The sequence below is a fragment of the Telopea speciosissima genome, chromosome 10 (genome assembly GCF_018873765.1).
Source record: "Telopea speciosissima isolate NSW1024214 ecotype Mountain lineage chromosome 10, Tspe_v1, whole genome shotgun sequence".
NCBI lineage: Eukaryota > Viridiplantae > Streptophyta > Magnoliopsida > Proteales > Proteaceae > Telopea > Telopea speciosissima.
Window position 1 is genome coordinate 61,766,240 of NC_057925.1, and position 25,739 is coordinate 61,791,978.

Consider the following 25,739-nt stretch of genomic DNA (forward strand, 5'->3'; position numbering starts at 1 on the left):
CAGGTTGGCTCTAATCACCGTCTGATTGTACTGCACCATCGAGCGGTCACGATATTCTGATCAAAATCAACGAGGATCCATCACTGGGAGAGGATGCGCGGGTTAAACCAATATCACCAATGAGCGTAACTTAGCAACATGCATAAGAAAGGAGCTAGGGTTTTACGCAAGAAAATAAATTGAAGCCTTAAGCCTATTTTGTTTCTTCTCTGATTTTACGTTCTCTTCCCTGGTGAAGCGAGGGTGAGAAGATGCCGGCTGGCCATGGTGTGCGATCAAGAACGAGAGATCTGTTCGCTCGTCCCTTCAGGAAGAAGGGTTACATTCCATTAACGACGTATCTGAGGACATTTAAGATCGGAGATTTCGTCGATGTCAAGGTTAACGGAGCCGTTCACAAGGGTATGCCACACAAATTCTACCATGGCCGCACCGGTAGGGTCTGGAACGTCACCAAACGTGCAATTGGCGTTGAAATCAATAAGCAGGTCTCTCTAATCTTTTCCTTATATTCTCTCTCTTTTTTTCTTGTGGAAAATGGATGCTATTATTTCTGTATAGCTCCTGGTTTTTAATTTGGATTGGTATTCGCTTTTTAAGTTTCATATTTTGTTGTTGAAGAAATGGGCTGTTTTAAGTTGAGTTTGAAGTGTAGGGTAGTGGATTTAGATGTTATCGACTACCTGTGGGATCTATGAAAATTATATAAGCAAAGTCTAATTACTGATTAGTGTCCTTTAATACTGAAAAGAGCAGTTAAGACAACAAACACGTTTAGAGCTGTTTATGCAGGCACACGATTGAATAGCTAGAATTGCAGAGAAACTGAATTACTAAATATCATAAAGGGTATAAACAAAGTTGGCCTTCCAAGCGTAGTTACTGTAATGACACTTACATCTTTTTGGGTTGTGTAACAGAGTGATTTTGGTTTACTGGCAGATCATGTGAACCTGTCCAGAAAAGTTACAGATGAGGGGGGGAGGGGGAAAGTTGTCCAGAACAATTACAGATAGGGAGAAAAAAAATCATGTGAACATTGCCAAAGATGAAATATCAAAAAACAAGTCGTCACAACAAGCTCCTGTAATTGGAGAGTAATGACTATTCGTGTATGGTTTAGTGACAACACATGTGCTTTTGCTTCCATAAATCTCCCTAATCACGGGATGAAAAGTAAAAAAGATATGAAGTATTGTTTCTAACCCTTGTTCCTTTCCCAGAGATTGTATAACTCTGAGAAAGTACAGTCAAATGGACTTTAGCATCTAAAAACTCTGGTTTTACATAGAATTTCATTTGAAGATAAGGAATGGGAGTCTCAATCAATTTTTTCTTAATTTCTGGGAAAATATTTCTGGAATTTCTTTTAATTCTTTCTTCTATCTATATCCTGTTATTTGATGTTCGTTAAACATTATCATCATACTCCAAAATGGTCTTCAATTTGATTTGGGGTATTTTGTTCTTCATTGAGAGCATTGGATGTGGTCGCTGAGGTCATTGAGGATCCTTATTTTCACACTGGGGCATCGGTGTCCATATTCCATTCTAATGTGGTTTTGAGCAAAAATGAGTTCCCTGCCTAACCCCTGGGTAGCTATTTTTGGTAGATCAATTGTATTTTGGTGTACTTCATAACAAGTAGCATCTTACAAAAGTATCTTCTGAGTCAAATTTACTACTGTTGCTGCATAATGCACTATTATATTCATTGACAGATTCTTAATTTATATGTTCTATTTCAAGTCTGAGAGAGTAGTATATGTAGGAATTAGAAACAAGGTCCAACCAAAAATAAGTTCAGCTAGTTGAATTATAACTAATTGGAGCACTAGGAAGATAGTTTCCATAGTCTGTTGGTCACCCTAGTCCTAGTCTGATCACTTCTTAATGATCCATTAAATAAATGGTTACCCGGTGAATTTTCTTTTGGATGATTTGGTGGGCAGTACCGTTTGTCGCATTGTACAAACACTAGGCTCATCAAAAGGATGATGGAAAGGAGCTGGTAGTATATTATACTAATTAAATTTAAAGATTTTGATTTTTGGGGGTAGGAGAATGTTTCTGTTTTTTTATTTTCCTAGAAGATAGATCCTCTTTCATGAAACCCTCTAACTGCTCCTAAGCATCTTCAAATCCTAATTAAAAACCCTGTAATGGAGTAAAGACTTTACCTACTTTGAACTTTTTGAGTCTTACATTAGAGATCAGTTGTTTGCCTATTATAAAGTTTGGTCTGTGTGCTGGTTTGTGTGAAAGTGATTAGTGTTGATGACTTTTCATTGTTTGTTTTATTTACCTTGTGTTTTGGTGCATGTAAATGGTGCAGGTTGGACACAGAATAATCAGGAAACGAATTCATGTCCGTGTGGAGCATGTTCAGATTTCAAGGTGCGGAGAGGAACTCCGACTACGGAAGGTAAAGAACGATCAACTAAAGGCAGAGGCTAAGGCCCGAGGTGAGGTCATTAGCACAAAGAGGCAGCCAGAGGGGCCTAAACCAGGTTTCATGGTGGAAGGTGCAACTTTGGAAACTGTGACCCCCATCCCCTATGATGTTGTTAATGATCTAAAAGGTGGTTACTAGGTCAGCAGTTCATTTTTGCCCTTGTTTCGGTTTTTGTTTTGGTATTCTTGGACCCCTGCTGGGATTTAGAAACTTTAGATCTGAGTTTTGTTTACATTTATGATTGTTTTTTAGTAAACAAGAATATCTGATTCGTTTATCTATGAGTTAGAAATGCAAGTTGAAGCCCTTCTCTTCGAGATCTTGAAGGGTAATTTTTATTGTAGGAAGATTCTCTCTATTATGATGGCCCTGTGGAATGCTTTAGCAACAATTCAATTTGTTGTACTGTTTGATGTAAGGGTGTCAATTTGGGATCGGAACCGGGAACCTTCCCAATACCGTCCCGCTAAAACCCGGTACCAAACTGTCCCGTTAGTAAATGGGACAGTACTAGTATTTGATTTTGGTACCGAATGATAAATGGGACGGGACGGTTCTAGGACGGGATTTCCAACGGTATTAGTACCGAAATACCAATTAAGTATTGGATGGTATCGAAACTACTAGTACCGTTTAAAAAGAAAGAGTATATAAGATCTTTTTTTTTTTTTTTAAAAAAAGGTATAAGAATTACAACTCATTAGGGTTTCACTAATTGCCTTTTGAATATGAAGAGGAACAACAGGTCAATAGTCATAGCTTGAAGTCTCTCCTCACGGAATCTGCTACAGTGATACTCCATCTTCCTTCCTCCCTTGACCAATTACATCTATCAGGTTCTTTGTTTTTGCACTTCGTACTTTGTACCATACTATCATGTGACGTGTGATAAGTAGAGTTTTGTTTGGGAAAATCAAAGAGGAAACACAACAGGATTCTTCCATTTTGTAGGATTTCTTTAGATTTAAAAAAATGAAAAGCTTATTACATGTGATCTTTGAGAGTTTGAAGAAGTAAAACTATGATTTCATAATTTAAATACACAACTTAGATTTCATGATAGTGAAAAAATTCCACAACACTAATAAACCTGCCTTGTTATAAAAAAAATTAAACTTCTTCTCCTTTTTTCTACAGTGCCTAGAACCGTTTAAGAATCGGTACCGTCCCGTCCTGGTAGTAATCGGGATTGGGATTTAGATTTGGTCTCGTTAACTAAATGGGACAGTACTGAAATTGGTACTTTTGGTATTGGTATCGCTATCGGTACCGTCCCATCCCAAGTATCGGAACCGTCCCAATTGACACCCTTAGTTTGATGGAGAGAGAGAGATGAGCTTTTAGTTTCTGTCATGTCTTCAGTTTGTATACTCAATACCGTTTACCTTCTAGCAGGGGGGTCCTCTCTGTTCTTGGCTCGCTTTGATGCATGTTGGCCTCTCCTGTTAGCTAGTTTGGCTGGAACGTCTTCCGTATGTATATCTTCTTATTTATTACCGTAAATAATGCATGATGAACACATGTCAGGGCTGCATTTGCAAATGCCTGAGTTTGAGTTTTGAGGGTTGCCATTTTGCTCAAAACTGCCAAAGGTTCTGACCAACTCCAAAGTCACCTCTCACCAGCACTGGGTAATTGCTCCTTTTATTATGGAGACATAATTCATCAATTTCACAATAAGATTATAGAGTGAAATCGGTGAATGGTTATAAAATGTGGAAGAAATTATTGGAGTAGCGGCTGTTGACCATGTGAAATAGATTGTTTGTTATGAGAAGTGAAGAAGTTTTGATAGAAAATGGAAGAGGGTTGCAGAGGCTGGTTTGACAGGGAATGAATCGTTATTCACTTCTCTGAGTGTTTTTTTTATATTTTCTTATATCTTTATCAACTATTTTATAATTTAGTTATTGAACCGAGAATGGTGAGGAGAGAATCTCTTCAGACCTCCCCTATTGAAAGGGAAAGGGTTTTTGAAGATGAGATGTAGGAAACACCTACTCACATAAACTTTTTATATCATTTTTTTTAAGAGAGAAAAATTAAAAAATTCCAATGCATGTGGGCATTCCATAAACCTCATGTTTAGAGAGACTTTTTCCTTAATGAAATCAATCAGTAAGTAAACAAGAAATAAAAATATTAGAAAATCCAAAAAAAGAGATCACAATTTCAACATGAAAAACTCAATTCAATTAAGTCATATCCAAACTAAATGAGGTCAGTTATATGAATTATTTTTCACCAATCAACTTTTAATTCCTAGCTAGTGCTTCAAGCTGAAAATATAATCCCCTCTCTGGCATTGCATGCACTAATCTAAATCTGAATGACGAACAGGTCCTCTCACTAAATGGAGTGTTTGCGTTATTGAAAGATGAAATTAAGGTTGAGTTTAATATTGATGATTATATTCACTAAATGACTTGTGCGTGTGTGAGGGTCAATGAGAGCGCGTACATTGACATCATGGGTGTGGGTGGTACACCCCTGTTTTGACTGGGTTAAGTTGGATCTTCCAGCTCCCGCCACGATTGGAGGAGAGCTGAATTGGTTTGGGGAGGGTCATAATGTATGCAGCCTTACCCCTACTTCTATAGAGAGGTTGTTTCTAGATTCGAACCATGACCATTTGGTCACAATGGATCAACCTTGGGGCCTTTTAATTGTATTAATTTTCTCCTGAAAATTAGCATTAATTGTATATATATATAAAGGGAAAGAGAACGCTACCTAGTCGCATGTGATGTGTGGTCCCCTGCACCCAAACAAGGGCCGTGCAAAATGACTGTCGCACCCTCATGGAAAGGTAAAAATCCTTGACAGCATGATGGTCATTTCGTGTGGCCCTGTGCCTAGGCACAAGGGTTGCGCACCACACGGAACCAAAACTGTTAGGCCGGCCTTCACCATGGTTAATTTGAGGTATCAATATTGTATCACCTGTATCGGATGATATGTATCGATTTTGCAAGTAACCGATCCTAATACTGTGTGATACCATATCGGTGACACGATATAGACAAAGGGTAAAATGATTATAAAAAAAACACATTTTTAAAGGAGATTCAGGGGTAAATTTGTCCGATACGACGATCCATTCTAGATACCATATCGATTTTGTAGGTGACCAATAACCGATCCGATATTGTGCACTAAAACCATAGGACTTAGTTTCTTTACTTGTGCCACTCTAAATCCACCAAAATTTGGAAGGGAAAGGAGTATGCAGAGTTTAGATAACCATCATCACTTCTCTCTAGGGAGATCAAGAGAACGCTACCTAGTCCTGCGCTTAGCAAGGTGACCACGCCAAGACACAGAACCGCCTTGTGGCGCCTAGAAATGACCACCTTGCCCCATGTAAAGGTGAATTTTCCAGGCGTCCCAAGGTGGTTCTATGTCTGGGAGTGATCGTCACGCAAGGCACACGACCAGGTAGCTTTCTATTCCCCAACTTTTAATTATAAAATAAAAAAGAAGAAAAGAGTAGACACGTTGCCAAGGTGCCAGCATTTGTCATCCTCTCTCCTGCCCTTTAGGAAAAGTCTCCCTTGCCGTTGCCGTCCTATGTCTAGCCTTGTGATTTATGCATGTCGCTAACTTACTGAAAGCTGGTGACATACTCAACCCTCTCCCCCCAAAAAAAAAAATTTTGTTTTTTTTTTTTTTTTCGAGGATGGGGAAGAAGTTTGGGGCTTAATAACAATATCTAAAGCATCAAGCATCAATAACACATTTAAGTGGCTTGTCTAGAAGAAGGTATTGCTATACATCAAATAATGCATATCCAAGAAATTAGGCCTTGGTGTAAACTTAAACGACCAAAAGTTTTCAAAAGATATGGTGTGAGAAGTATATACAAAGAAAGGAACCAAAGGAACCATGTTCTCAAGCAAAGAGACTCAGTCAATTTTTAAAACAAGCTAAGTAGGTGAGTCAAGGATAACAAGATACTTTGATTGAAGTCACTTTCAATCTTCTCTTTCTTTACATTTATAATTAGAGATTGGCTTCATTTTTTAAAGTAATGTCTGCTTTTACTTAATAATCTCTATACAGTATCAAATTAAAGTAGATCTTGAGGCCTCTTAACTTCTTTTTATATACAGAAGAGAAGTCGATCTGAAATGTACACCAAATTGAAGTTGAAAGATGAAGATCTCCTACAGCCTATTCTTTCTCTTCACCTTGCTTCTCCTCTCATCAGGTCAGGATTATTTGATTTCATTACTTACAGAACTATCAATCTATCCCTTAACAAATATGAGTTTGTGAATTTTTTATTTTTTATTTCTCTTTTTTTTGTGTGACAGTTGATGAAGCTGTGGGTGCAGAGGATCGAGCAAATGCAATTAGACTTCCAGAGCATACATGCCATAAGAAAATGGACTCCACAGAGAGTTGTGATTCACAGAAATGCATGAACCAGTGTTCTGAAGAACCCAATGGTGTGGGGAAGTGCCAAAACACCATCTGTGTTTGCACATATTATTGTAATCAACCACCTGTGTGAAGTGTAATAGGCAATGAATGCTTTAATCCCCAACCCAGAATCTTCTTCTTATCATTTGGTAAGTGGTAACAATATTTTCTTTGAAAGCAAGTTCCCTTGTGTGTTTGACTTTAAATTACAATCTTCAATAGAAATGGCAAAAGTTTTCCTTCATCTGTGGAGAAAGCTAGAAGATTTCTCTCACCAATGGTGATATGACCATGTGATTGGATTCCTACGTTTTAATAAACTCTCACTCTCTATTGTACAAGGTCGAAAACATCTCTCCCTAATCCAATAAAATGGGGGTCGATGGCATTGATGAGGCGATACTTTTTTCAATGTGAGTGAAAGAAAACTTGGTCTAATGATTGTTAGGAAAAAGGTTCTTTGAGCCGCCAGGGGAGGGTACGCTGTCACCGTCTCTCTCTCTCTCTCTCATATGAAATGACCTCATTGCCTTCCCATAAGAACTGGGGAACTGGGCCGGGCAGAGAACTGGAGGTGATAAAGATCCCATCCCATGACTTCATGTCCCACAAAATCAAGATGTTGGCTCGTTAGAAAAGAAGAAGAAGATTTCGTTGCCTTCTTAGCTAGGAGATCGGCGACCATATTAGCCTGATGATAATTGTGAGAAATATTCCATATAATGGATCTCATGTAAGGCTAGAGAGCAAAACATCTAATTATAAAAGAACCACGAAACCTTTGAAGACCTAATTGCCTTTGCAAGAGTAGTCAAGTTAGTATCAATCAAAAGCCTCTGGTTGTACACATGCTTATCATCAGTAAATTCATTCCTTACCAAAAAAAAAAATAATCAAAAGCCTCTGAATACCCTTATATTTGGTCAATTCCATGCGAACTGATAGCCCGACCAGTCCAATTCAGTCCAGTTCTCAATCATTCACTTTGCTAGGGTTAGATTGGATCTCAGTTTAAAATCGTCCTCGGTCATTTGGCCCATACCTAACTTGGCCTGGGAAATCTTGGCATAGGTTCAAATTCAGCCCAAATTATTGGTCCCACAGCCAACCAGTCCATGCATGATGGATGCGGCAACCTATTGAGGCCAGGACCAAAATTTTATATCAATTGGCTGGGCTTGGGGTGGGCCAAGAGTAATCCTATAGGCCTAAATTACCTCTTTGGGCCTCAAAACAAAACCCGACTTGTTGGAAGCCCATTCTAGTGGGTCCAATATTTGAGGTCAGGCTCCGTAGAACTTTCGCAAATAATAACTAGGTCTAGGGAGAGGATCTTTATCACCTTCAGTTCTCTGTCCGGCCCAGTTCCCTAGTTCCTATAACAGGGGGGGTTGGAATGATCACCCTACCCCTGCCCAAATACTATGCCCTGGTGGGGTTCACCACCCCCTATTAGAGGAACTGGAGAACTGGGCCGGGCAGAGAACTGGAGGAGATATTTTTCCTGAGGTCATGTGAGATGCCTTTGGGACATGTTGATTTCATTTTGAGTAATTTTGTATTTCTCTATGGTAAGTATCTTGCTGTTTGCAATGCCAAAGATGAGAAACCTATCATAATGTGACTTTCTTGTAATTGGATAATGCCTAGATGCTAATTCGTGTTTTTTTTTTCCCTATTTATTGTATTTCTGTTGACCTTTAGTGACAAATATTACATAAGTTTTTATTTTATTTACGTTTTGAATTTTTTTATCATTTCGTTGTATTTGTGCGATTTCATTTCATTTCCACTTGCAATCAGAGGAAACCAAAAGGAAATACTCCTGACTTCTTGATATATGGCTTTTAAATGATACCTTTGAAGATTCAAAGGTTATAGCATCTCTCAACAGGGCGAGCAGAGATTATACTCATCTCTAGATTATTCCCATTATCCATGACAATGTTCGGATAGCAACATCTTTTCGTGTATGTTCTTTCTCTTATATTTTCAGGACTAGCAATGGTATTGTTGATAGCCTGGCCAGGAAGGTCTTGTAAATCTCGTGTAAGACATAATGACCAAATTCACTCCTTGACTCCATGAACTTTGTGTTTAGGATGCTTTAGGTTACCCACAAGTTCGCTCTCAATAAATCATTTAATTACAAAAAAAAAAAAAGATACCTTGATTAGCTAGTTTTCTTTTTGTGCTAGTTAATGCTATCCTAAAGTAAATATCATTAATGAGATCCCTTAATTATTTTTTACAATATTGTATCCTAAGGTGCTAAAAACTATAATGCTTTGAGGATGTATTATATATATATAAAAGTTTTCATTGAATCTTCTCCATGGTTCAATGGCAATTCAATTGTAGCCCCTATAGAGTACTCAAAATCAGGATCATTCAACTCATTAGCTTCCACCACCCCAAGGATCCGCTAGAACTGCAACTGCAATTGTTGTCAAAGACTCAACCACATCAAGGCAAAAGTGAAGATGAAACATGTGTGTTTAACAAAGGAGATTGAAGCTATTTTATTTTTCAGAATTTCAGATCCAATTAGAGAGAGATGGCTAAGTGATTGTTCTTACAATAATCAAACGCAATATCAAGGCAGAGGGAGGGGGAGACGGGGAGGGTGGAGCAAAGTGGTCAGGTTAGGTTACAGCGAGGGTAGGGGGATGGGTTGGGTGAGTTGGGTTTGCAGCAGGGAGTGGGGGCTGGTGGAATTGCAGGAGGAGAAGGAATGGTGATGTGAGTCCTGTTAGTTTTTTATATGGGAGAATGTTCTCTGTGCCGCAGCGCAGGCTGCGCCCAGGCACATGGGTTTGCCACTCAGGGGGCAGGGTGGTCATTGCGCCCACCCCCATGTGCCTGGGCGCAGTCAGTGCTACAACACAGAGAATTGTGCCCCTTTTTATATTTTAAAATAAAAATAACTATTTACAAAGGTACAATTGGAAAAAGGAAAATTTTTTTTGAGTAACTGAGTTATTTAAAATCCAATTTAAATACCGCAAACGCAATATGTGAAACATGGGTAACTAAACTACAATCTGTCTTGGTGGTTCGCTATTGCGTCAAGAGCTTGATTGGTGGCGAAGTCTCCTTAACGGCATCAAGTCCACATTTACTTGCTTTCCGGAAAGTGGAGCCCATGTGGGTACCATATTTGATCCCGTGTGAGTCTTCTCCTTGCCTCATTGTGGGGGGGGGAAATTTTTGCTGCTACGTCCATAGTAGGAATGTTCCTGCTACAAGGCTAGCAGCTAAGGAAATGGAATAATTCACTTCCCCTTTGGGTTCATAAATACCCTCCTAGGTTTTAGTATTTTCTAAAATACCCCTTAAGATCCCATTTCCTAGCAACAAAACTTCGTCCCATTGTGGGGCCAATAGGCCCTTGACAACTGCACCCAAAAAAAAAACTACAATTTGTCCGTATGTTACTATGTTAGGTACCCTAGCTGTGAAAAAGACTTCTATCAAGTAAAAAAAAACTGTGAAAAAGAAAACTTGCAAAGTCCAAACTGGTATGCGTCCACTTGGTACTCTAGTAGCGTTAACGTGTGTGAGTATGACTATTTTTAAGACCAAATCTAATTAATTTAGGGAAAAAAGATCTCTGTCCAAGAGTGTGGCCTACATGAGTCTATCTCTCTCCTCCCCATGTGAGAAGACACCTCTACCCCCTTGTTTTAAGGAGGAGAGAGATAGACACATGGGAGTGTTGGCGTAGGCCACACTCCTGGACAGGAAACTGTTTCCCTTTATTTAGATAGTAGTAATAGCCTTATAGATTCTACACACGTGCTTCTTTTCTTTCTATTTTTCTCTCTCTTTTAGCAGGTTTTATAGAAGGCTTCTCCATAAGTAGGGGTGTCAAACGGTCAGTTTGGCCCGGTTTTAATCGAGTTGAATAGATTTTGATATCAAAATTAGTGAGGCACTAAGACCAAAACCAAATCGTTGAGAAACTTTGGAGTTGTTTTTAGTTTATTTCGATTTTTCAATATCAAATTGATATCAATGTAGATCGATTTGTTTTTCGAGTTTGAACCACAGTTAAATCTTACAGTCATAATTTGTCATAAGAAAATATTCAATAAAACACTTTAATTCACTTTATCCAAGTTAAACAATTAAACAACCATTAATAAGAAAATAGATTTGATGTATTCATGTTGTAATCAAACAAGGAAGAATAAATTGTGAGAAAAAAATAACTAATATTGAAATCAATTGGATAAATAAAGTTTATAGTAAAATTATTGTTACAAATCATATCATTATTTATAATTAATTGTAAAAGGAAGATAACTAATTTTGAAATCAATGAATAACTAGTCATTCAGAAGATAACTAATATTGAAATAACAAAATGAACCCTACTATCAAATCATTCATTAATTATCCAATTAATATAGTAAACAAGAGATCAATGAAAGCATTGTTGTAAATCAAATTTCCTATTCATATCCTTACACTCATTGATTCGTAACAATTCCCTTACAATTAGAAAATTTCTCATTAATATTGAAATATATGGATAATCGATTCACCCATTCATAATCGTATACTCAATATTTTTATTGGTTTCATTCGGTTCAGCTTTCGATTTGGATATGGGTCGGTCTTGTCGGTTCGGACTAGATCTTGACACCCTTAACCATAAGGATCTATGGATAAGGAGAACAACTCACATATTTGTATCCTAAAACTAGCTTCATAGGATTGAAATTTTGTTATGAAGCAAGCCCAAAGGTATCCTGTCGTGCCCATGCGCCAGCATGAGAGCCAATAAGAGCAGTCATGAAAGTATCAACAGGGATGGGATTTATGCCTTCCGTAGGGGTTGGGGAGTCATTTTGCGGTATCTGGTCGTGGGAGCGATGCTCTGGGGCAGACTCCTTTTACCCTTAAATTGAATTTAGGAAAAAAAGGCTTTATGAGCCTAAGGCATACACTATGTCTCTTCATATGTTATTATTTAACAAAGGAAAAAAGTAACTGATCGTGAGGTTCCAACGCCCAAACATAGGACTATGCGAAATTACCGCTTAACCCCCAATGATCTAAAAAATCGCTTTCAATCAAATGCTCTTGTTATTGGCCATTGTGCTCGTGCACGCACTACATGCCTAGATAACAATATCTTGAGTTGGGCTCACATTCACGTACGTAAACTTACAAGAATGGCTCACAGCCGTCAAGATGGAATCCACCTCAAAACGAGCACCTTTTATTTGGCCGATACTTCTGATCCGTATTGATATTTGATACACAGTGATACTAGTACAAATATCGGCCGATACGCGGGTAGAGTACTGACACTGAGAAGTGAGAACCATGTTTGCCAAATTTTTTATTTTTTAAAAAAGCGATCAATATTAAACCAGGGGGTGAGACAGGCAGAGAGGCGTGGAAGACTCAAAAGGGCAAAGTACAGATTACAGAAAAGAAGCGAAGCAGGCATATATTGGGGCTTCTCTGTTTTGATTCCGAAGAGAATGGAGAGACGACCAAGAGAGCGCTTATTCACTTCTCTTCTTCTTCGCTCTTTATTAAACCCCTCACATAGATCCTTCTTTCTATAATTTCGCTTGTCTTCTTTGATTCTCATTTCTTGCTTAAATCAATAAACTGTACCCTTGTTTTGTTATTCGATTTCGATCTTTTCAACCAAAGATAATTTTTTTCCTCAGAATAATCTCCTTTTAAGTTCAAATCGAACCACTTATTCGATTTCTGAAAAAAAAAAACCCTTCGCTTTTCTTTAGGGTTTTAGAATCTCTTCCGGTGATAGATACTAAATAGAAGATATTAATATCTAGGGTTAAGTTGGATTTATCAAGGCTGGCGGATTTCAAGGTCCAGTGATGGCGGATCCGCCTGGTTTCCGCCTCTCTTTGGAATTCAGTTGCACGTTCGGAGCCAAGGAGGTTTTAGCGTCTGGGTTAGGGTTTGGGTCTGTGGATCGTGGAACGGAATTGTTGGAGGGGGAAGCATGCTGAGCGTGCTAAGGGTGCACCTTCCGTCCGACATTCCTATCGTAGGCTGCGAGCTTACGCCGTATGTGCTGTTGCGGCGACCAGATAACTCCATCACTACCGATGATGTTCCTGAATCAGCGCCACTCGATGGCTTCTACTTGAGATACAAGTGGTAAGTACTGCTTTGCTCCCTGGCTCTGGTTCGATCTCTGTTTTCTGCTGCTTAACTGTTTAGTACTCCTTTTTGTCTCGTGGATACCTTGGCAACATTTGATATTGCTGTTCTTTGTAAAAATTTCAACATTTCAGTCGCCTTCACTTAAATGCACCTGGTTATGCAACGCCATTTGTTGTCGATGTGGTTGATTGGGTGGTTTTTGACATTTTCATTTCATGTGTACATTTTATGCTATGTTATGTGGCTTGTTGGATTTGTTAGTCTGATCAGTGTTTGTTAGTTGAGAGTTGTAGATTGATAAAAATTGATGGGTTCGTTCTTCCTTTGCTCTTAATATTGCAATTTTGTAGCTTATATTATCCGCCATAAATTTCTAAATATGCCACTTTTAGGCACAAAAGTCTACTTATGTTGTTCGTGGGGTAGTCATTTTGTCATGTTAGTTGAGACATTCCCAGGCTGCCGGTGTGAAGACACCCCAATTTGAGTTTGAGGACTTGTAGCAGTTCATGCAAAAAACAACATAGTTAAGGACTGACCCACCTATTTCTGGACCCTGTCAAAGCAGTACTTAAACTGGTCATGACCATCCGTTTTTGAAGTTAAGATGTTATGAGGACCTCCTGATTTTCAATCTATCTTAACATTTTACTTTTTCTTTTAGAATCCTTAAATCATTTATTGGATAGCCCACTTAGGAGTGCATTCCTGTATCACCCTTATATATGCCCATGGTAGGTTGGGTGGGACTCAAGCTTTTGTAGATAGGTAGGGCCCGCTGTCTCCTGCACAGATGTCAAGTTTCAGGCCAAACAGGGTGCCATTTGGTGAAATAAAGCTTTTGAAAATCCACCCAGAATATGAAATTTTTGAAAAATAGATGGCTGAAAATATTGTGGAAAATGCCAAAACATGGGAGTGTATATGATTCAATTTAGCTCTGAATTTTCACACATGGCCAATCCAGAATATGCCTATGTATGCATGCCTACCTGTATTGGTGTTGGGATGTTCTCTCTGCAGTTTTGATGTTTGGTGGTTGGATCAAGAATGGTTTAGTTGGTTTTTTGAAATCAAAGATTAACTGTTGAAAGTTATCAGGGTATATGCGAAGGGTATTTTTAACCTTCTTATTGAGTTGTGTATGGAGTTAAAGAACTCATTATTTTTTGAGATTCAGTTTGTATGGAGCCTGGCATACCAGGGTCCTTTCTGTGAATGGAGAGGGGAACCTAATAGGAATTAAATACTTTTCCCCAGCTTATGGTTTCGTATGGTGTACAAAGACGATTGGCTTTTTGTTATTGTTGATTGATTCTTCTATTTAGGTCATTGTCTGTCTAACAAAGAGTGATATTAAGAAATTATAAAAGAACAAGTCAAGAAAAGATAAAAGAAAGAACAAACAACCAAGAATATATATTGGAATAGGTGAAGTGCAACTCATGCAAAAAGTCCATTGCTAGAGGAAACCCTGTTTCAAATTTCATAATCGTAAAGGGATAAAATCTTTGTTCCCATGTATCATATATTGAACTCTTAACTATAGATGTACTGAAAAAATACTCAAAAAACTGGATGAACTTAAATATATAAATTCATAGAATTCCCAAAACACCCTTAATTACTTGAAAGATCTGCATTAAAAAAATGGAGGAGAAATTAAATAATTTAAAGCCAACAACTGAGGCCCCCATTTTTTTCTCAATTGCCCCCTGTAAATTGATCAAATGACCAATTCTGAACCACTACACTGGAAGAAGGAACTTTTAGTGGGTCCACAAACTATTCATACTCCATAATTTTACTGTTTCTTTGATATTGATCTAACTGTGGCATTTTATCTGTTCAGTTTATGGCAAATGCCTCGATTATCATAAATAATGTGACTATTTCTCTGGTAAATGTGTTCCCATGTTAATCTCCGGTGCAACAATGGGGGATGTGGTAAAGCAGATCAACTTTCTTTCTTTAGAAACCTATTATGTTGGGAGTCTATATTTTCATGGCTTTGCTCTTTCAGTTATATGTTATGCCTTAGACATTCCATAAATTTAAATTGGATATGCATGTGAGGGATTTGGTTCTCTGGGAGAACCTCTTGAGATACTGATTTTGCCTTCGAAGCATAGTTGTTGGTGTCAATAAAACGACCAAACACTTAGAAGTATGCTACATTCCTACCATCTTGTGCCAACATCAGTAATTATATGAATGTTGACGCCAGATCCAAATAAATGCTCATCTTTTTCTTTGGTTTTGTGCATCAGTTGATTATAAATGCTCAAAGTCCATCTTGGGCCTCTGTGATTTTCTGGGGGCTGACTTCCATTATTATTATTATTTTTATTGTTTTTTTGTCATTGTAGTGATCTTACCCCTAGTTTCAGGTAGCCATTTGAGGTATTGCCCATTCATAATGCTCTGTTTGCTATGCCTTGTGCCTGGTCCATTGGGGTCTGTCCTGCAATATTTGGCCGTTTACTTTTTTCTCATTCACCTATTCTGTGTTGCAGGTATCGCATACAAAGTGACAGAAAAGTTGCTGTGTGCAGTATACATCCCTCTGAACCAGCTACCTTGCAGTGCTTAGGTTGTGTTAAAGCTAAGATAGCTGTTGCCAAAAGTTACCACTGCTCACCTAGGTGTTTTTCAGATGCATGGCAACATCATCGTGTTCTACATGATCGTGCAGCAAGTGCTGTAAACGAAAATGGAACTGAAGAGGAAGAGTTATTTGGGCGCTTTAATAGCTCTGGATCTGGAGCAATAAATGCAAGCTTATCTAGTTCAACAAGCATAGGACATACTTCTAGCTTGAATAATGGTTCTGCACCTTTATATCCCGCAGTTGTTACAGAAAGAAGTGGTGGTGAAACCTGGTTTGAAGTTGGACGTTCCAAAACATACACTCCAACTGCTGATGATATTGGCCATGTTCTTAAGTTTGAATGTGTAGCTGTAGATGCAGAGTCTAAATTGCCTATTGGACATGTTAACACTATTTTGACCTCCCGTGTCATCCCAGCTCCCTCCCCTAGTCCTCGTCGTTTGATTCCAGTCAGTGGAGTTGATGTAATTGGGCATTTGGATTCAAATGGCCGTACTGCATCCTCAGAAACCTTCACTGTACTCTCATATAACATTCTTTCTGATGCATATGCCACAAGTGAATCATACAGTTACTGCCCTTCTTGGGCCCTTTCCTGGCCTTATCGCAGACAGAATTTGTTACGAGAAATTGTTGGCTACCGTGCAGACATCATTTGTCTTCAAGAGGTACATTGGTATAGAATCAGTCTTGTCATTCTGTCTTTGAATTTGTTGGCTCTGAAGAGTGGAAAATGTACGCTGTATGTCTGCATCTTGCTTGATTATGATTTGATAAGCATTGATCCCCAAGTACTAATGGTTAGCATACTACACAGGCATCTGTCCATCTCTGAAAAATCAGCCCACCTGATACCAGTTATGAGCTTCATGGTTATTATTTGTTTCTTTCCAATCCTGTGCCTTGCTGGCTAGTTTAGCTAAATGTTAAAAGTCAAAACTTAAACCATTTCATGCATGAAATAGTAATCTTCTCTTGTCGCTGGAAGGTTGAATACTTACATCCATTTCAACAGAAGTTATCCTAATTCTTTTCCTTTTTCAATTAAATCTTTTGACAAGGCAAAAAGAAATGCCTTGAGGTATTTTCTTTGAGCCATGCTTGTGGTGTGCCTGAATACTTATTTAAGCATCACCTGCCCTTTAAAACACTAATTTTAACATACACAACAGTTTTGGACAAATTAGTAGGTGCATTATTCTTGTTGAAGTTTTAGCATTATGATAGCTCCTAAGACATATGAGCATCTCTTATATTATGGATTCTATGTAAACTAAAGGTGTTGTGTTTCTTCCTTTCAGGTTCAAAGTGATCATTTTGAAGGATTTTTCACTCCTGAGCTGGACAAACACGGTTATCAAGCTCTTTACAAGAAAAGAACAACAGAGGTTTGCTTCTAAATTTTGTGGCTCTCATTGCTGACATTTAAGAGGATTTGATATTCTTTTCAACTTCACTCAACTAAGCCTTTTCCCAATTATTTGGGATGAGCCCGCATGAATCTGCTTCTGCCTTTCATTTTATGATGGCTGAACTTATAATTTTCATGTTCCATGGTCGTTTATGTTTTCTTCTCTCCTCCCCCTCTTGTGTGGCAGGTTTATGGTGGAAGTGCTTATGCAATTGATGGTTGTGCAATATTTTTCCGCAGAGACAGATTTACGCATGTCAAAAAATATGAGGTTTGTAGATATTATGTTGGTAGATTGTTTCCCATGGTTCTTTACTTGTCTCAATTATTCTGAGATTTTTATGCTTGCATGCAGGTTGAATTTAATAAGGCTGCACAATCTTTGACTGATGCTGTAATACCAAGTACTCAGAAGAAAGCTGCTTTAAATAGATTGCTTAAGGTGGCTTGACTGCACTAGGATTTAATAGTATACAGTCCTCATTGACTCTCATTTTTTCTGCTTCTAATGATTTATTTTCTATATATAGGATAATGTCGCACTAATAGCAGTTCTGGAGGCAAAGTTTATCACTGACAGGCGTCAGCTTCTTTGCGTGGTAAGTTATTAATCTATGCTCATGTCAACTAGCTCTCTAGTTAGAAGTTTTGCCACATATTTTTTTTCGTATATCATTCATGATGTCAAATATGAACTTTGTTTAATTAATAGGTTTGGTCAAAATTCCTTCCCCGTGTACATTGCAAGAGTGACTTTGTTTTTGTATTTGGGTAATCTTACTTTTATGAAATGGTGTTTGATATCCATAAGCATGCTTTGCTTCATACCTTGAAGACATCTTTGATCATATGACTGCACTTTGTATTCAGTGCATGTTTTTATATCTTGGTGCTTCAACCGATTGCCGATTCCATTTAGTTGGGTTAAGGCTGAGTTGTTGTTGTTGCTTCAAGTGATTCTTTGAATGCAATGTTGCCTTGGCTGAAACAAGGGACACTATAATGTGAAACTGGTGATGAAAGCGCTTTGAGGAAGCATTTACATCAAATAATATGGCAACGACTTCTGTTAAAACCATTTTGTGTAGCTTTAGGCCTCACATTTTCTGCTTTGACTTTTTCCCTGGGGGGGAGCTAGAGAAAGTGTGGGAGGAGGGGGGGGCTGTAAGTCAAACTATACACTGGATTGAATCTGGGATTGTAAAGAGCAATTTCAGTGGCATAACAAAAATGATCTAAATTGTGGGTGCAGAATTCTCTATGAAGCATTGTGATCGTACCGCTTGTGAGTTGGTTAGCTTTGTCATTTGCAGACGAGGTCTCATTTGGAATTAGATGTTCGACATGGTGCGTAAATTTTGAAGAGTAAAGTGTGTAATAGATATTTTTAGCCTAAAAGTGTAACCCTAATGGAAATTTTTAGCTTCCATTCCATCAAATGTGAGCTCAATGTTGATCCTTGGAATGGTTTCTAGGCCCCCACATCCAGAGTGGAAATTACGGTTCTTAAAACCTGCTTTGCTGTCTTGGACAGGAATTTGGTGCATCTCCTCACTACACACAACTGATTAAATGGATCAGAAATTTCTGATTTCCCAAGCGATTGTTAATCATCATTGTTGATTTCACAAGAGCAGAAAAATCAATCAGAGGATTTGAGTAAAAATATGCCACATATCCAAACAGCTGTAACAACACTAGAAGAACCCAACAATTCATTTGAAATTGGGAGTAACTTGCTTCTCGCCTTTTGCTTATTAAACATGGAAATGTCTGCATTTAAAATTTCTTATCCTCTTTCCCCTTTCTTTTTTTCCTCATAAAGGAATTCTTAAGGAACATCTTGTCACATCTTGACTATTGCTTTTGGTTTTTACCTTGTGGGATTGGAGTACAGGCAAATACACATCTAAATGTTCACCAAGATCTCAAGGATGTTAAGCTCTGGCAGGTTCTTATCCAAGCATTCTTTGCTTCTCTAGTTTATAAATTTGTTCCTGTATTATGTTTCATTGAGTATTTTCTTGGTCATTCTATCAGGTCCATACTCTCTTAAAAGGATTGGAGAAGATAGCAAGCAGTGCTGAGATTCCGATGTTGGTTTGTGGAGATTTTAATTCAGTTCCTGGAAGGTTGATCCTCAATCTAATTACGTTTCCATTTCACATGTGCAACTTAAAATTCATCTTAAAATAATCAGCAGCTTGAATATTATCTTAACATAGATGCTGTACTTTATTGTAGTGCTCCTCATGCACTTCTTGCAATGGGAAAAGTTGATCCAATGCATCGAGATTTAGAAGTAGATCCCCTTGCAATTTTTCACACTGACAGGAAGTTAACCCACAAGCTACCTCTGGTATGTATAAGTTTTGATATTGCATGGCTTTAAGAGCTTGTGTTGGCTTACCAAACATGTTTTTGCCAATATGGTGCTCAAAGAATTTGTGCTGATTGTGAAATTATTCTTGTTTCAGGTTAGTGCTTACTCATCGTTTGCAAGACTACTGGGTGTTGGTCTTGGTTTTGAGCAACAAAGAAGGAGAATGGACCCCACAACATATGAACCTTTATTTACACATTGCACTAGAGATTTTATAGGAACTCTTGATTACATATTTTACACAGGTAGGCTTGTTCGTAAGATCCTTTCTCTATGCTGTGTCAGTTTGTTGTCTTTCATCATATTTGTGTGTCCTACTAGTCTATTATCTAGAAGTTGATGTATTCTTTTTGAACTTCTCTGCATAGATATGAAAGGGGAAACCATCCTGATATACAATCACTTGACTTGTGGTTTCAGCGGACTCTTTAACTGTAGAATCCTTATTGGAGCTATTGGATGAGGAAACTGTACGGAAAGACACAGCACTTCCTTCTCCAGAGTGGTCTTCTGATCATATGGCACTTTTAGCTGAATTCCGCTGTAAACCACCTAGAACAAGACGTTAATGCTACAAGGTAACAGTTTGTTTAGTTCTTTTATGCTTCCTTCATAAGGTTACTTCCCTGTTTATTGTTCTTGATAAATAATTTCTCAAAATAGAGTACAGCCAAGGATGAGGTTATTGTATTTTTGTTCTGCCAGTGGTTATTAGCATACTGACTGCTTCTAGAAGCTTTCCCAAGTCTTGTCCTATGTAACTATTCAGATTAGCATATTTTTGGCATCATAATTGCTTACAAGTACTGAAAATTTAAAGCTTTCTTTGAATTCGCAAAGTATTTGTTTTTGGGGTAAGGGTCTCCCACGCCACTTGTGGGGTGGGGGGAATCTCTACCAATCAATGGTGTGGGCAACTGTTTTATCAGCAGGGGGCCCTGGTCAGGGATGAGAGTGTCGGTGGGGCCCAAATGCTCAGAATGTGAGAGGGCATGGGAAAAAGCATCCCCACACCGCCTGTGTGGAATCTTTTTCCCTTTTTTTAATAATGAAAAGCATGAGCCGTGGCAGCACTGGCACTTCAACTAAGAGTATATCAGGCAAATGGCTGCCTAACTGGGCACCTAATTAGCATATAGGTAGTCCTCATCAATCCTTATCTGCCTAACTAGTTTCAGCCCTGAAGGATCTGCTCCAAGTCAGTGCAGGAAAATTATTGAAAGTCAACTTGTTGGCAAATTCTATAGGTGGCCCAGGGTAGATGGGTAATGTCCAATACTTGGTGGGTCCATATGATTCAGGTTACCTACCAAATTCCCCTAGTGCCTAATCCTGTGCTCTCTTCTATCCAGTGGTTGGTTTGGTGAGATTAACTGTCCAAATGGCATAAAGTTGAGTTGCCTGTGTTGCGTTTTAGAAAAAGAAGTCAAAATGAAGTACAAATCCCTAATATATGCTTCCTACCATCCCCATATTGCCCTTCTCTATGGAGTAAGAGGGAACCACTTCCAGAGTTTCCTATTTGTTCATGTGTTTAGCTTCATCAGGAATGCTTTTTCCTTGCACACATGTGGTGAAGATGCATCTTTTTTTTTTCTGAATAAAAAATTCTGGAACTTTAAGCACTCGAGGATCGCTATGTATTTACAAAGCTTCCTTTGTTGTCTTGTGTTGGTGCTGACATATTAACCGGGATGGATCCACTCCCAGGGTCGTTTCCTGGCGCATTAAGATTTTGTCAAGTGCTTGGGGTTGGAAGTTGGAATGTTCCAACTAGATCTGCATTGGGTTACCATTGTTCATGTACCTTAGCAGTTGTTTGCAGATAATTACTGTGGTACTTAATTTGAACTTAGTTTATCTGTTGTCAATGGATATCCATGTAACCTCCGAAGGTTTGGTGTAAAAATAGATCTGCCTTACACATGGCATGGTGTTTTCCCTTGAATATCTGTGTAATCTGCATGATTGGTTTGTCATTCCTGAATATCTATTTTATGTTGGTCTCAGGAAAATTCTCAAGAAAAATACTTCGGTGAACAATTCGATTCAATCAAGAAAGTTATTCATGGAGGGGGAGGATCATGCTCCATCTCTTCAACCCGAGGTGTTTCAGTATGGGATCCCATCGTGATCTACTTGTATCATGCCATCCTTTTAATTTAATTTTCTCTTCTCTTTTTGGGTAAAAATCAATGCCATCCTTGTCTCATATAAAAACTGTTCTCGTTCAAAATTTTCAGGCTCTTTTGTTCGCCACCTAAGCATAAAATTTCATTCAGAAAAAGGTCCAGGTTGAAATATTTTAGTTTTTCCCAATATTTCACCTAATCGTGTGATGGAGGTCAACGCCACATGTATTCATCGAGGGAATGAGAAAGAAATCCACTTACAGAATCATGATTACAAAAATTTCTATTTTCTTTTTCAAACTAATCATATTTCCCGTCCTTCCACTCCCCTCCTCAAACCTAATTTTTTTTTTTTTAGCAGCAGGATTGATTTTTCAGTTGCAGGATTATACACCAGTCTAAAGCTATTCAATTGATCTGTTTTAAATTGGTCCACATTGATCGATTAACTTTGTAGTGGTTCTTTGTGGTCGTACATTGGACCACTAATGAGGTTTGGACTATGGAATGGCCACTGAAAGAAACTTCTGTTCCATAATTATGCTTTGCTCTTATATCTTAGGCTCCGATATGGATACCTTGCCAATAGCTGCAACTTCATTACTCTCAATTTTCCGTCCCATAAAGTCGTTAATATGGGGAGTGTGATCAAGTTATGCTGAGTTAGGGTAAGTCTAAATGAATACGGTTGGTCCGATTGATTTCCAGTTCTGACTGATTTGCTGACGTTTCGATTGGAAATTGATCTGAATTGATGGAAATCAATCCCATGCCTAACTTAGGGGGAGGGTTCTCAATGCCGGAGTGAATTGACGTCCTAGTCCCCCTGAAGTAAATATTCCACCCGTGTTGAAATATATTAGTTCAGCCATGACACAAAAAAGGTCTAACATCAAAAAGATCTACCATGGTATAACTTAGAAGGGGTGTAAATGAATAGTTGAAATCCGTTTTTGTATTTGTATACGTATTCGTTTAGCACTATCCGAATCCGTCTGAAAGCTAAACGGATGCGGATGCGGATAGGGTATAGTTACCCAAAAAGCTATATTTAAATGTAAATGGATAAAATATTCGATATGTATCCATGTAGCATTATCTGAATCCGTCCGATAGCTAATCGGATGCGGATGCAGATGCAGATATAGCACTATTCAAGTCGAATCCAATCCGTTTACAGTCCTTGGTATAAGTTTGTGTTTTTTATATTTTTCTTTTAAGCTATGTTTGGAAGCCAAGAAAAGAAAAAATTCAAAAAAAATTTGAATTTAAGGAGAGAAATAGACACATAAATCATCATAGTTTTTATCTTATTAGATTATTTCTTTTCTTGGCTTCCAAACATAGCCTTAAGGTAAAGAAGTTTTTGTGCCATGTGGCATTGTTTGGAAGTTTTCAAAACTTAGTGGATATATTTTTCATTAATGTCATCATGGCTTGAACATTTTGAGCCATATCTTTACGATAGGATCTCAAATTTGCATGAATTTGGTCATTTCCCATCTATCCAACTGTCACAATTTGTCCGCATAGCAAAACAAGCATAAGTGACCAAATAGTTACGGTTTCGAGTCAGGAAACAACCTCTAAGCAGGGTAGACTGCATACATTAAGACCCTTCTCAAACCCTGAAGTAGTTGGAGCCTCATGTATTGAATATATCTTTTTCTAATGGTTAGTTTTAGGTCCATTGACATAATAGCATTTTAATTCCACTGCAGTCCTAGAATTATGGCTGATTTTGACTGATTCTCTATCAATTCTGGCCCACTGAATTGCTCATCACAAAATACCGGCCTCGTCTGTAGCAATCAAGACCATGCCCATGGCACAATGTTTCGAGTTTCAACTAAATTGAAATCAGAATTGACTGTACCTAATTTGGATCCCGATTCCAAGTTTAATAACCTTGGTTGAGCTTTAAACCGATCATTCATGAATCTGTTAGAACTCAGTATGAAACGTTCACTATACCTACTCCTGCAAGTCTGACATTTTAAATGTCCAAATGGAGCAAAGCTGTTTATGATCCATTTCCATGCACAGGTTAGATAGTACTGTTTGAGATGGGAAAAAATTGGTTGGAAAGACCTGGTCTGATTTGTGGTTGGATCGGCTGATCTGTTTGGTTCAGGTTTCAAAGTTGAAGCAAATATAGGAAGAAGAAATAAACCGTTGGATGCATTTAATTGTGATTTGAGAATGGAAATGTGTTACTTGGGAGTTGGGACAACATTTTCAAGCCTTAAAAATTGGTCCACTAGGGACATGAAACTTAAATGTAAGAACAATAATCGCCAACCCCTTATTAAAAGTTCCCAACTACATTTCTTCTTCCTCTACAAAAACAATCAAGCTATGCTTGAAGAAAAGGACAACCCCTAGCTTGTTCTTGAATGTTTCGTTTTAATTGCACCGTGATGGATCTCTTGTTTGGGATTAGGGTTTTTTATGGAGATTTTGTTGGTGATGACGAGTATTTTTCTACATATAGAGATTTGATGTTTATGTCTTGAGAACGATATTCAAAAGATCTCTATTCGCTCGGATTCGTAGTTGACCATAGATATATTAAAGATCGAGAGCAATGAATGATTCATGGACTATGCAACATTTGAAGATATAATGGTTATGAAATGAGAGATAGCCTAGCCGTGTTAGAGTTCCACAAGGAAGGTGAAAATAATAATCCCACAATATATGTGAGTAGCCCAATGTAAAGACTTATGATACCTCGATACTCTTTTTAAAGGCTAACTTTTAATGATGAGTTATACCCTATAAAGTCTCTAAAAAGTGTTATCAGAGCCAATGTTGTTATACGGCTAGTTTTTATGAATGAATTCTACAAGATGTAGTTTCTCTAATTGCCTAGCTACTCCAGGTTGAGGCAAACACCATCACAATCTAAAAATCTGTCATGCCCATCAATGGGTGTCAATTAAATAGATCAAAGATAGGAGAACATGGTAAAAGAAAGTGGAAAATGCAAATAACCCATCATTCTTATATGAATCTAGAGCATTTTTTTTAGGATCGACTTGTATGTGAATTAGGCCATTAAGAATACTGGCGACTACAACACAACTTAAGGCTGTGTTTGGTATGTATTCTAAATTGATTTCACATTCTTGGACGATAAAAATAATTATTCATCTGAGAATGCAAAATCGACTTAGATTGCATTCCAAGAATGCATGACAAATGCTGCGTTACTTAAAACAGAATGAAGCCAAACTCTCCATAATACTGACCTATTCTCTGCTGTCCAATCTCAATCTCAAGTCTCAATTAAAGATATATAAAAGCTATTTTATTATTGAAGGTCAGACTAAACTAAAGTTGGATCAAATGCTCCCCTTCATACATTAATAGGATTTCACAACAACCAATAGAAACAGCCCTTACATGAAGTTAAGAACATTTAAGACGATAGGTGATCGCGGACCAACCCAAAGAACTCACGCGTTGCGACTTTAGACCATAGTTAATTAAAACGTGTTTTAAATAACCATTTCCTTTTTTTTTATGGTTTTCTAAATTGATCTCAATGATACGATAAAAAATGGCCCAAAAAAAATGGCAAAAGTTTAAAACACCTTTGCCTTTTTTGAGTGAAAAAATGACATCTTTTAGAAAAATTTGATATAAAAAAATTAGCCAGCTGTGTAAAGACCTTTACTCTAGGCTCAAGAAAAAACCCAGTCTTTGGACTTCAAGTCATACCAAAGCTGTTCAAGATATTAAGAAATTAGTTAAAGAAATTCCTTGTTTAAAACTTGTAGATCCTGCACTTTTCAAGATAGTAGAAACTGATGCCTCTGAACTTGGATACGGAGGCATCCTTAAACAAGTCCAAGATAATAAAGAACAATTAGTCCAATTCGCTTCAGGAATCTGGAACCCAGCCCAACAAAATTGTAGTACCATTAAAAAAGAAATCCTTTCAGTAGTTCTTTGCATCCAAAAGTTTCAAAGTGATTTATTAAACAAAAAATTTTTGGTAAGAGTTGATTGCAGTGCCGCAAAACAAGTTTTAAAAAATGATGTTCAAAATATTATTTCAAAACAGATTTTTGCAAGATGGCAAGCTCTTTTATCGAGTTTTGATCTTTTACTAAAATAAACACCTGTTTTAAATAAACTCCTTGGTTGCAGATGTG

The 25,739-nt window shown here is 37.8% G+C and overlaps 3 protein-coding genes across 4 annotated transcripts in view; all 3 read left to right on the forward strand.

Moving 5' to 3' along the window:
* The first annotated feature begins 181 nt into the window (after window positions 1-181).
* On the forward strand, window positions 182-2,685 carry LOC122642611 (60S ribosomal protein L21-1). Its single transcript, XM_043836134.1, has 2 exons — window positions 182-488; window positions 2,336-2,685. Exons 1-2 carry the CDS (start codon window positions 252-254, stop codon window positions 2,591-2,593), a joined length of 495 nt encoding a protein of 164 aa, XP_043692069.1. The 5' UTR covers window positions 182-251; the 3' UTR covers window positions 2,594-2,685.
* The window catches only part of LOC122642609 (non-specific lipid transfer protein GPI-anchored 14-like), a 25,560-nt gene continuing 2,067 nt past the window's right edge, over window positions 2,247-25,739 (forward strand). Inside the window, exons 1-2 of the mRNA XM_043836130.1 lie at window positions 2,247-2,252; window positions 20,937-20,943. The gene's annotated coding sequence lies outside the window, so the exon portion shown is untranslated. The remainder of the gene's footprint in view (window positions 2,253-20,936; window positions 20,944-25,739) is intronic.
* LOC122642603 (carbon catabolite repressor protein 4 homolog 1-like) lies at window positions 12,271-21,680 on the forward strand. Of its 2 annotated transcripts, none has more exons than XM_043836121.1 (12): window positions 12,271-13,033; window positions 15,556-16,318; window positions 16,952-17,038; window positions 17,249-17,332; window positions 17,417-17,503; window positions 17,592-17,660; window positions 18,959-19,012; window positions 19,102-19,193; window positions 19,306-19,420; window positions 19,539-19,689; window positions 19,865-20,022; window positions 21,448-21,680. In XM_043836121.1, exons 1-11 carry the CDS (start codon window positions 12,876-12,878, stop codon window positions 20,011-20,013), a joined length of 1,809 nt encoding a protein of 602 aa, XP_043692056.1. In that variant the 5' UTR covers window positions 12,271-12,875; the 3' UTR covers window positions 20,014-20,022; window positions 21,448-21,680. The 2 variants fall into 2 exon arrangements, with proteins under 2 accessions (XP_043692056.1, XP_043692057.1); XM_043836122.1 differs by having other exon boundaries at window positions 21,455-21,680.